The sequence below is a fragment of the Chiloscyllium plagiosum genome, chromosome 4, assembly GCF_004010195.1.
Source record: "Chiloscyllium plagiosum isolate BGI_BamShark_2017 chromosome 4, ASM401019v2, whole genome shotgun sequence".
Lineage (NCBI taxonomy): Eukaryota > Metazoa > Chordata > Chondrichthyes > Orectolobiformes > Hemiscylliidae > Chiloscyllium > Chiloscyllium plagiosum.
This window is the reverse complement of record NC_057713.1, coordinates 59,303,301-59,315,590: the sequence shown is the minus strand read 5'-3', so window position 1 is coordinate 59,315,590 and position 12,290 is coordinate 59,303,301. Positions and strand designations below refer to the sequence as shown.

General features: G+C 38.5%; 1 protein-coding gene across 3 annotated transcripts in view; it reads left to right on the top strand.

The window, feature by feature from the left end:
• LOC122549071 (nucleolar protein 4-like) overlaps positions 1-12,290 on the top strand; it is a 348,158-nt gene that overhangs the window by 312,285 nt on the left and 23,583 nt on the right. For all 3 annotated transcript variants that reach the window (XM_043688281.1, XM_043688282.1, XM_043688280.1), the window contains one exon: positions 11,581-11,703. In XM_043688281.1, the coding sequence (XP_043544216.1) occupies positions 11,581-11,703 (123 nt within the window). The remainder of the gene's footprint in view (positions 1-11,580; positions 11,704-12,290) is intronic.

The window sequence follows — 12,290 nt, the reverse complement described above, 5'->3', positions numbered from 1 at the left end:
GGTTTATTTTTACACTCTTTTTTTGAACAAGTGTATAACATTCACAATTCTCAATCCTCTGGCACCACACTGAAGTCTAAGGAACAATGAGAAATTGTGGCCAGTGCTTCCATAATTACTATTGTCACTTCCTTCAGAATCCTGAGATGCATCTCATCCAGTCCTGATGGTAATTTGCTCTTTCAAAGTGCAGCGATTTCATCCATAATCCTTGTTTGTAAAACAATTGTTTTCCTAATCACCCACAATCAAAAAAAAGTTAAATTCGAAAGATATGCTGTCTTTACGTTATCAACTTTTGCAAGTTGCTGCTTCATCTAAGTTGACCTTCCTCTCAGGGAAGATTTTGAACCCCAAAACTATAAAATTGCTGGTGCAAAAGTAGGATCTTCTTATCCAACAGATAATCTGCGAAAACTGGTTAGAGGCAAATAATAGAGCAGACATCCAGTTAAAAGCTTATAAGGAATCCCAGAGTATATATAACAAAAGGAGTGTTGTAACTGCAAATTAGGGCAGGCTTGTTTATTGAACAAATAATATTGATCTGTAAGATAAAGCTGAAATAAGTTAGGTAAAGATAAATCTAGCAACTGCACAAACATTATCATTGGTATCTGTAATAGATCTCCAAGGCCACATGCTCAAAGGGGCAAAGTATTATGAACAAACACTAATTACCAGGGCGGTACAATTGACCGGATTTTTCTGTTAAACAGCAATTAATTTCCTAGGTGGTTCAAGTATTGAGGAAAATGGGACTGTAACATTTACAGTCCTTCTCCTGGCTCCACAATATACTGTGGTTTTAGGCCGGCAATTTTATAGTTTTGGGGTTCAAAATCTTCCCTGAGAGGAAGGTCAACTTAGATGAAGCAGTTGATTCCTGTTAGGCCTGTTGATACTGCTGAGGCCTAACAGGAATCAACTGCATCTGGGCATCTGCTCAGCATTACAGCTGTCTAGACCAATTCAATTGAGGCCAGAACTTCAAATTTGTCAACTCTTTCTCACTGGTGCAACAGATGACTGGCTAGCTCATTCTATCTTTTGACTGACAAACTCTGAAAAGCAATCTTGCTAAAGTGTCCTTCTGATGTGAGATGTCAAAAACAAAGTTTTTCATCTATCAATTACACAACATTAGTAGATCAATTACAGAAGAAAGGAAAAATCCTGGTGCCAACAAATTTAATATATTCTCCATCTTGTTCCAAGTTGTTTTTTATGTTTTGGACAAATGTAGAGATGTCACCATTTCTTTGTATATTATGTAATAGGAGTTTTATTGTCAAACATGTCTTAAATATTTGCACTTGTACTTCCCCTTTGCTTGTTTCAGTTCGGTTTGCCCAACTCAGTAACCACTTGAAATAAACACAGAACAGTTAAATACTAAACAGATAACAGATACCAAACAGAATATCCTATTGCAATTTTTACACACCTCTAGCTTTTTAGCTGGTTAGGTAACTGGGGAGTTACAATTTGCTATCGCATTGTAAAGCAAGGTTGCACACAACCACAGTGAAATGTGCAGAGACCCAGTGGGCACAGCTTTAGCTGTTCAGGAGAAATGGGGCTCTGCATATGAAGCCCAGTTGAGCGTAGTGACTGCCGTTGATATCAAGACAGCATTTGTTGAGATGTATTAACAAGGAATCCCATCAAAACTAAAGTTTAAGGGGATCAGGGAAAACTCTGTTCCCTTGAGTCTTTCTTAGACTATAGGAAGTGGGTGTGGTTGTGTGGTCAGTCTTCTCAACTCCAGGATATCTCTGCAGGAGTTATTCAGGATGGATATTTTCTAATTGACCTGTTCAGGGATGTTATTTCACTCTTCTGGGACTTGAACCCACTTCTGATTCAGAGGAGGGACACTACCACTGTCCATGAGGCCTCAAGTTCCTTAGGCTAGTGTTCTGGGTCCACTTGTCTTCAGTTGCTTCATCATGGCCTTCCATTATAAGATCAGAAGTGGTGATTTTCACTGACAGTTGTATCATTGTCAACATCATTCACAATTCTTCAGATACTGAAGCAGTTTGTGTCCAAATACATCAAGACCTGAACAGTGTTCAGATATAGGATCAAAAGTGGCAAGAAATATTTATGGCTCACCAGTGCCAAGCACTGATCATATTCAACAAGAGTATTGAACCTTTTCCTCTTGACATTCAATGGCATCCCCATCACTGAATCCCCTACTATCAACATCCCCAGGATTACCATTGACCAGAAACTGAACTGGACTAGCCATATAAAACCAGTGCTACAAGAGCAGGTCAGAAGTTAGAATCCTACAGTGAGAAACTCCCCTCCTGACTTCAGAAATTTTGTTTATTATCTGTAAGACACAAATCAGGGACATACTGAAAAACTCCCTGCTTGCCAACATGAGTGCAGCTCCAACAATACTCAAGAGCTTGGCACTATCCAGGACAAAACAGCCCACTTGATTGGCATTCACAAGTACAGGTCATTCTACCATAGCGTGTGTTTCGTTAATGCAAATTCGCTGTAACGGGTTGACGAATAAAGCACAAACTTTTAAAATGTGTGTTGGCTACAACGTGATTACATCACCAACACTTTAAGCGCTGTTTCTAAAGTGATTTTTCTATAATGCGGGGTTGCATACAAACACAACCATTGCATTACAGAAGAACTACCTGTATGCACTCCCTCCAACACTGATGCTTTGTAGTAGCAATATGTAACATCCAAAAGGTATGCTGCAGAAGTTCAACAAGGCTTCTTAAACAACACCTTAAAATCACATAACCATTTAGAAGGACAAGAGTAGCAGATACATATCCCCTGCAAGTAACCCTCCATGCCACTCACCATCCTGACTTGGAAACGTATCACTGTAACTGTCACTGCCATTGGTCAAAATTCTGGAACATTCACCAATGTATTGAATGGCTCAGGAAAGCAGCAACTTCTTGAGGAATTGTCTATTAATACTGGCTCCGGAAAGCCTACATCCTTTGAATGAATAAAAAAGAATCACTGAGAATTTTTAAAATGTTATGCCCATTCTTAAATCTCACCACTTCATCTGACTATCTGGTCTAACGTGTAAAACTGCAGAAATATTGAACCTATGAATCATTAGAGAGTAGAATCGAGCTTCTTTCAATAGCTGGTGAGTCACCTAGCAGTCTGGCCATTTGGTAAGGATAGTTTTTTAGAGAGCAAAGTAACAGAAGAATTTTGCTAAAGTAGACTCTAATGAGAATTTTGTTGGAAAGCTCTGATGTGCACATGTACTCCGTATGCTTGGTGCGCTGGCAGCCCTGCCTCAGAATCTTTTATCACTGTCAAGGAACATAGAAATTCTGCTTGTTGTAGGTATCCACACAAAGCTCAGAACCAATCTTTTACGGTGTGGAATTGGTGGCTACCTCTGCAACAGTGATGAAGGAGTATCTAATAGCCAATGTCTCAGCTTCCACTGAGCACGGGCAAAATCCAGCTACAGCAGAAACTCAGGCTGATGCCATGCTGACAAGTTAGCTCTGCTTGGTACCAGGTAGACTCATGCTGTTACTTTCGTGGCTGCAGGCATTATGTTAGTGTCTTAGGTCCATGCATCTGATGTCCTAGGATCAGTCATTTTCAGTTGCTTCATTAATAACCTTCCTTCTGCTATAATGGTAAAAATGAGGATGTTCATTGATGATTGTACCATATCCAACACCATTTATGACTTCTCAGCGACTGAATCAGCCCATGTCTGTATGTAGGCAGAGCTGGACAGCATTCAGGCTTGGGCTGTGCCAGGCAATGACTATTACCAACAAGAGAGAATCTTATCATCTCCACTTAATGTTCACTAGATTTCCATTGCTGAAAATCCCACAATAAACACCCTGGGATTACCATTGATCAAGAACCAAACTGGACTAACCACATGAATACTGTGATTACATCCATAAGTCAGAGGCTAGGAATTTAGTGGTGAGTAACTCACTTTGAGTCTCCCTATTGCCTGTCCACTTTTGCAACATACAAACAGAAGCATAAATCGATCATTTGGCCCCCTTCAGCATGCTCCACCACAATAAGATCTGTTTGTGTTTCAAATTCCATATTCCCATTTACCCCAATAACGGTTGATTCCCCTGCCTAACAAGAAGTTACATAATTCTGTCTTAAAATAGTTAATAATCCTGCTTTGACCACCTTCTGAAGCATAGAATTCCAAAGTTTTACAAATCTCAGAAAATGTTTCTCCTTTTCATTGTTCTGAAAGGGAGACTCTAATTTTCAAACAGTGCCTCCAAGCTCTGGATCAAACCACAAGAGGAAATATTCTTTCAGTGTTCCATTTCTCAAAACCATTCAAGATCTTATATACTTCAACCAAGTCACTCCTCTTCTAAACTCCAGTGGAAACAATCCAAACTGCCTAACCTAACCCCATAAGTCAATTCAAATATCCAAGTATCAATCTAATTAACTTCCTCTGAACTGCCTCCAGTGCATTCATGTCCCTCCTTAAATAAGGAGACCAAGCCTGCAGAGTATTCAAACTGTGGTCTCACCAATATCTTACATCCTTACTTTGATGTTGAATTCCTGTCTTAATAAAGGATAACATCCCATTACATGCTGTGTCTGCATGCTAACTTGTTGTGACACATGTATGAGAACACCGAAGTTATTCTACAGTCACTTTTCGTTTAAATAATACCTTGCTTTTTTATTCTTTCAGCCAAAGTGACCACTTCACATGTTGCCACACTGAATTGCATCTGCCGGATGTTTGCCCACTCACTCAACCTATATATGTACAACTTCCTTATGTCTTTTTCATACTTTTACAGCAATTTAGAGCTGTCTGTGAATTTAGCTAGAATGACGTCACTCCTGTCATCTTATGTCATTGACTTAAATTGTAAAAAATTGTGGCCTCAGCATGGACTCTTCAGAACTCCACTTGTCACAATGCAGCCGTCAGGAGTGTGATGGAATACATCCTGCTTGCCTGGCTAAGTGCAGCCCTGAAGCATTAAAGAAATTCATTGACATTCAGGACAAAGCAAAGCCCTTGATTGATATTGTATCCTTTACCATCAACATTCCCTGAACTGCTGACATACAGTGACAGCAGTGTGGACCATTAAAGATGCACTGCAGTGTTTTACTATTGCATATCCAGCATCCATATATCAAATTCACAACCTCTACCACCTAGGACAAGGGCATCAGATGCATGAGAACACCACCAAATGCACATTCCCCTCCAGGGCAACACACCAACTTGATGCGGAAATACATAGCCATTCCTTTCTGGACACTGGGTACAAAATCCAGAACTCTATTCCTAACAATACTGTATGTGTCGGTATGCCCCGCAGACTCCAACAGTTCATGAAGGTAGCTCACCACCACCTCTTCAAGGGCAAGTTGGGATGAACAATAAATGTTGGCTTGCCTAGCAAAGCCCATATCTTGTGAACAATTTTAAATAAAGATCTCAAAGGGGCAACACAGGTTTGTTGAAGTATCACCCATGATGTAAGGCACATATTCACTGGAGTGTGAATGCTTTGTCCTGGTTCAGGTTGACACCATTCATGTTGCACCACTGCACCAAGTCCCCTGATGATGCCTCAACAAGTCAGTGCCTGTACTGAGTTGGTGCAAACTGAAACTGCTTGAGGTCTTTATGCCGTCTCTCTCTCTCTCTCTCTCTCTCTCTGTTTTGTTTCAGTTTGCATTATCGCTTTAATTGTAGGTGTGCTGTCCATACATAGTCAGTGACTGAAGGGTATTTTGAGGATATGTAGATCCTTCATCACCCTGTAGTTAGCTTCTCCTTCATCGTGGTAACTCAAAGCTGACAGAAAGTGAGAGTATTGCATCATCTAGTGAGAGCCATTCACTAATAGGAATTTCTGGGCATGTTCACATACAACTTGATCTTAGAATGGTAACCCTTGTAATTGGGAATATTTCTCTGTGAATATTTTGGCCCACAGAACCATGTACAAGCAATGAATAGGACTAGTAGAACTCCTGCTGGCAAATGCTCACTCCTCCTTTTCTCTGGTAAGGGAGAAGTTCCCTCCCCTTATGTAGAGGGTCTTTGTCATCTCCCTGATGCAGTGATGCCTGGTGAAATGTGAAATATTAAAAAGAACATTATCTGCTCTCACATGGAAACATCCACTGACTTAGAAATTGAGGGTCATTGTTATCTTGATAGACACTGATATTACTTTCCTAGGCCTGCAATGCAGTTGAGTATTCAGTTATGCGAAATAGCACAGTTCAGACAATTGGTAAAAGCTAGCCACTTCAAAGATTATCTCGTTTGAGTCGGATGTGGAGATTGTTCTCCTTGAAGATATTTGGTGGTATGTCTTTAGTTGAGAGCTTTGTCCTTAACCAAGCACTTCACTTCTGCCAGTATGTCATTCTTCAAACCGTCAGCCTTTCTGAATCCAAAAACCTGTCAACTCATCCAACGGTACTCAACATAATACTTTCACTAACTGTGAAGCACCAAAAGAAAGTCAACTTTAAAAGAAGTTTGCCTAATGCTTGAATGGAAATCCTTTAAATAAGCACTAGTGGAGTGCCCCTCTGAAAGTACTTAAGAGGGGGCTTTCACCGATTGATAAGGCTCAAAATGAAAGATCACTACTAAGTTCATGTTAGATACTGAGTCTAACATCCTTAGAGTTGAGCCAAAAGTATTCTGAAATATTTTTTGAGTTTTGGACATCCATTGCATTGGCATCAATAGCAATACAAAGCTAAATTCCATTGCCCTTATTTCTCATCTATACACGTTGATAATAGGCACTCCTAAGAATCAAATCTAAGTAAAATACAAATTTACCAATTTACAAATTAAATGAAACTATACTATCAGTAATAATTAACATTTATAAAGAATATTTTTCATTTGCTTATGTGGAAGAAAAGCCTAAAAAAGGTCTTTGAGATCCAGAAGAAATAGCAAAAGAATAGTTCAAGTGTAACGTTTAATTTATTACACAGCACATTTTGAAGAAGCTGGAACTGTGGAAACAGTATGATGCTGAATACAGCAGTTCATTCTTAGGTTTGAGTTTGAATTGAGATGTATTATTGGATGCTTTGTCGAGAATTAAGACCTGCTCAATAATTTGTAATATGTAATTCTGTTGAGATTTTTTTTTTTCAGCAGCATTATCTTTGAAGGCTGAAATCATTTTTCCATAAGAAAATCAGTAGAAAAATCTTGGTGTTTGCATGTTTGGAATTATAAAAAAGATCTGCAAACACACAATCTGCAGCTATGTGATAGTGCCTTTGCTATCCATAAAAGACTTTTCGCTTTTTATCTTTCTGTAGAATACTATGTGCTGTCTATTGAGGCTATAGAAGGGACAAGCAGTGGAGGGGTGTTGATGATACAAAAGGGACTAGGAATTCTCTGCATAGTTATTCATTTCTTAAATATTTAATCTGAAATCATCCTTTTCTTCGGAGGTATTAATAAACTCATACAACTGAGAAACTGATGCCAAACTACAGGCATCAATGAATATAATTCTAAATGGAGGTTGCCATAGTTTTCTAAAAAAAAATCGATTTATTTGTGTAACTACATTGAGTCCAGGTAGTGGAATTGGATTAATAGAAAGAAATTGCTATGCTTATGGTTTCACAGTTAGAATAACTCTCATTAAAGATCTGGGAGAACATTTTCCTCGAAGGTAGGTATACAATTGCATTCAAAGTTTTCTTCCCCAACCTATATATGTGGCTCCTATTGCTTTAAAAATCTGAAGAGACAATCAGCTGCTGCTTTGTCCAGTATTAGTTCTTGCAGCATTACTGCTCACTCATGTGGGTTTGGTAAAACAGATTACTCTGCTGTTGAATTAGTTTATTTTGTTCTTTTGTTAGTAGTGATTCCCATGCTGGATATGTAACATTATTTAAGTCAACATCCTTTACAAGAGCAGATTGAAACAGATAGCTCCAACATGCTTGCTGATCATAGAGAGAAAAATGACTCCAAAGCATACATACTTAAATGCACGGACAGAGCTCCACTTACTGGCATAACAATGCTAGTGACACTTTCAACATGAGAAAAGACTGGCCTATTCTTTCAACTGGAGAAAGTGAGGTCTGTAGATGCTGGAGATCAGAGCTGGAAATGTGTTGCTGGAAAAGCGCAGCAGGTCAGGCAGCATCCAGGGAACAGGAGAATCGACGTTTCGGGCATAAGCCCTTCTTCAGGAATTCCTGAAGAAGGGCTTATGCCCGAAACGTCGATTCTCCTGTTCCCTGGATGCTGCCTGACCTGCTGCGCTTTTCCAGCAACACATTTCCAGCTATTCTTTCAACTGTTTTGTATCATTAAAAATTCAGAAGATGGTTCCATGGATTACCGCAGTGCTTTTCAGTGGTTATAGTACCCTAAATAAGGAAAGATTTACAGGATGTGGCCTTCTCAGGCATTTTAATACTGCTTCACATAAATCAACAATTGTTTTAAACTATTTTATACTCTATATTCTGCATTTGTGCAATGATTAAATAGTGTCAAATCGAGGTAAAGTCTGCAGCACTGATCTTCCTTTGTTTGTGACACATAAATAACAGCAAAGGCGATTGTATGTACAGCCAGGAATCACAGTGTGAAGTATATGTATTTGTATACGTGTTTGATAATGCTGATTCAGTGTGGGGATTGTAATGACCAAGTGGTGAATGTTCAGGTGTTCATTAAAGTTGCATGTCTGGACCCTGAGGAAGATGGATGGTTCCAATCCATGGCACAGTGCCTCACAGTGCCGAGAACCCAGGTTCGATTCTAGCCTCAGGTGACTGTCTGTGTGGAGTTTGCACGTTCTCCTTATGTCTGCATGGGTTTCCTCCAGGTGGTCTGGTTTCCTCCAACAATTCAGAGATGTGCAGGTTAGGTGAATTGGCCTCAGTAAATTGTCCATAATCTTCAGGGATGTGTAGGTAAGGTGCATTACTCAGGGATAAATATAGGATAAGAGAATGGGTCTGGGTAGCTTACTCTTCAGTGGGTCACTGTGGACTTGTTGGGCCAAAGGGCCTGTTTCCACACTAGAGATTCTAATTTGTAGGGAAATGTCAAGCTTCCAGTGGGCAGAATTACACAGCTGAACTGTTTCATGGATGTCTTGGCCACTGAACCTATCACTGGAGACATTGGCCAAGTGCCCAAAATTTATATGGATGTTTACCCCAGCTGTTAATCAGAGATAAAGAACTTGAGTTAAAAGTGATTAACAGCAGAGAGGGTATCAGAAAAGCGTCAAGCTGTACTTAAAAGTAAACCTGCTAAAAAAAAATTTGAGGAGAGGCATTGCATTGTAATCATGTGCCCTCTGGGGAGACAGGTACAGATCCCATCTTGTTTGCTGATTGAATTTAAATTTAACCTACTAACTTTGGATTTGAAAGCAATTTCCAGTAACGGTGACAATAAAATTATCATCAATTATCTTAAAAACACATCAGTTCACGAAACCTTTTAGAGAAGGAAATCATCCATCCTTACCTGGTCTGGCTTACATCTGACTGCAGACAAGCAGTAATGTCATTGACTCTTAAATACCCTCTGAAATGGTAAAGCAAACAATTCAGTTGTACCAAACCATAACAGAAAAAACAAAAAGAAATAAAGCCAGACTTATCAGAGCTGACTAATCCATCATTACAATACTGGCAACTCTGGGCCAATATAAATGCTTTCGTAAAAGTTTATGTTCAGTGTTACTTGGAGATGTTTATCTTGTTCCCACTTACATTATAAACTAAAAGCCCCTTTTCTTGCAAACATTAACTTCTTCATTTTCAGCTTATTTTATCTTTGTGCCAAGTCATTTGTACTAATGATACATTTAATTCCATGTAATTGAAATATATTTTAAATTCCATCCAGGTATGTTTTATGGAAGTTTGAATATACAGTAGCTACTTTTGGACTATGATTAGATTACTTACAGTGTGGAAACAGGTCCTTCGGCCCAACAAGTCCACACTGACCCGCCGAAGCGCAACCCACCCAGACCCATTCCCCTACATTTACCCCTTCACCTAACACTATGGGTAATTTAGCATGGCCAATTCACCTAACCCGCACATTTTTGGACTGTGGGAGGAAACCGAAGCACTTGGAGGAAACCCACGCAGACACGGGGAGAACGTGCAAACTCCACACAGTCAGTCTCCTGAGGCGGGAATTGAATCTGGGTCTCTGGCGCTGTGAGGCAGCAGTGCTAACCACTGTGCCACTGTGCCTCCCACTGCCACCGTGCCACCCACAAATCTTTGGGAGTTTGGGAATTGAATCTGTGCTCGGCATCTCATTTACAATGAGACATGTTGTTCTGTGAATCTGAACTTTGTTATTATTTTCAAGTCAGTCAAATTCTGCATTTTGTTACAATATATTTATCACTGTTTCTGCCAGGATGGCAGGTACCAAACTAGAATGAATTTAATTTTTTGTCTAATAATCCCGATGTTCCAATATAGGATCCTTAGAAATTAAAAGCATTGATTCAAAATTAAGTTGTTTAGACAATTATTGAGAGCATTTTCTTTTTGTCAACCTAATTTATCATCAATATAGCTTATAGTGCACTAATGGACAATGTCACATCATTGTTACAATAACAACTGTCAGTTATAACAATTTACTATCAAGAATGTGCTCATATGCCCTTGTCAAATAACTTGTTAAATTATTGTGCCATCTATTTTTTACATGTTCTATAAGTGAATAAATGATGTATATTACAGGTTACAATTGTTTCTAGTTTCACTATGATATATTTTAATGCTCTCAATCTTCAGAGAAAACTAACACTGGAAATCAGATGAAAATAGTGAAAAATTCATGGACTGTGTTTTCACTAGCAATGTTTCACCAAGTAACCGCAGACCCAATTGTACTTGTATTAATTGCCATTTCGTCTTGAGATTTCTTCATAATCAGTCCTTTCACATTACGACTTTAATTTTCATACATTTGTATTTGCATGCAAACATAATTGTAGTAGCTTACCTATAATACAGAATAGCTGTTTTTGTTTCTTCTCTGTAATATTTTTGAAACAAGGGTCTGAAAAAGAATACAGCATTATAATCCATGAAGAATTGCAGACTCCCCAAAATATTTTCTTATGGTGCAGGAATGATTCCATATATTTTAGGTAGTACATGGCAATTGAGTTTAACGCAAGGTAGTAACTCAGCAATTGATTTGCAGCACAAGTATCCAGAAGATGCCACTTTCTTTAGAAATATGACGGCAGGCTAATGAAGTGGACTGAATTCTGTTGACAGAAAAGCAAAACAGCTCAGTTTTAATGGATTTCTGTGGCATTGCCAGTTGTGGCCGCCCTGCTACATTTCTAATTATGATTTGTAATTTTCATTTCTGATTTATAGAATATTGGAGCAATCAAGTGTGTTGTGGGTTTATGATAACAGTTTTTAAATACACCATAATTAAATATGTATGTTTTTGCTTATCTCTATTTAAAGGCTGATATAATATTTTGTTCGTATTTTTTTCTTCAGTCACGTCCCATCCCTTCACATCTCACATCTGCAGTTGCAGAGAATATCTTGGCCACAGCTTGTGAGAGCGAAAGCAAAAATGCAGCTAAGAGAATGCGTCTGGATTTGCGTCAACAGCAACAGGTATTAGAATCATAATTAATTGAATATCTCATGATAAAGCTTTTACAAGTTGAGCATTATGTACATTTTAAGTTTTTAGTCCAATAACTAATTTGCTCATTGTGACATGAGCACAAATTTGAGACAGACACTCACTGAGAAAATACTTCACGACTGAAAATTTTCTAAATTGACAGGTGAGATGTTACAAAAAGTCCCGAGATGCTAAGGTTTCTATGGTGCTATTTTAAAATGAACATAAATTCTATAAATGCTGTAATATTCTTCCCTTGTGTAACATTGCCAAAGTTATAAAGGAGTATTGATTTTATTTATGACTGGTTGTGTGATCTTGCTGTGTGTCTATTGTAAGTCAAGTATATTAAATTTGATTTGCAATATCAAGAGACTACAGAGAATTTTGTACTAAATTATAACAATTTTATTAAAAGGTCAAAGTAAGTAGTCAAAATGTTAAATACAAATGTACATCAATAGTATACTAAACAGAGTGTAAGACAAAACCTAACAAAGGTTCATGCCGAAAAGGTTCTAAATGCATGACCTTGCTAGCATTTCAGCATGCCCAGTCTCGCTCTGAGAATATT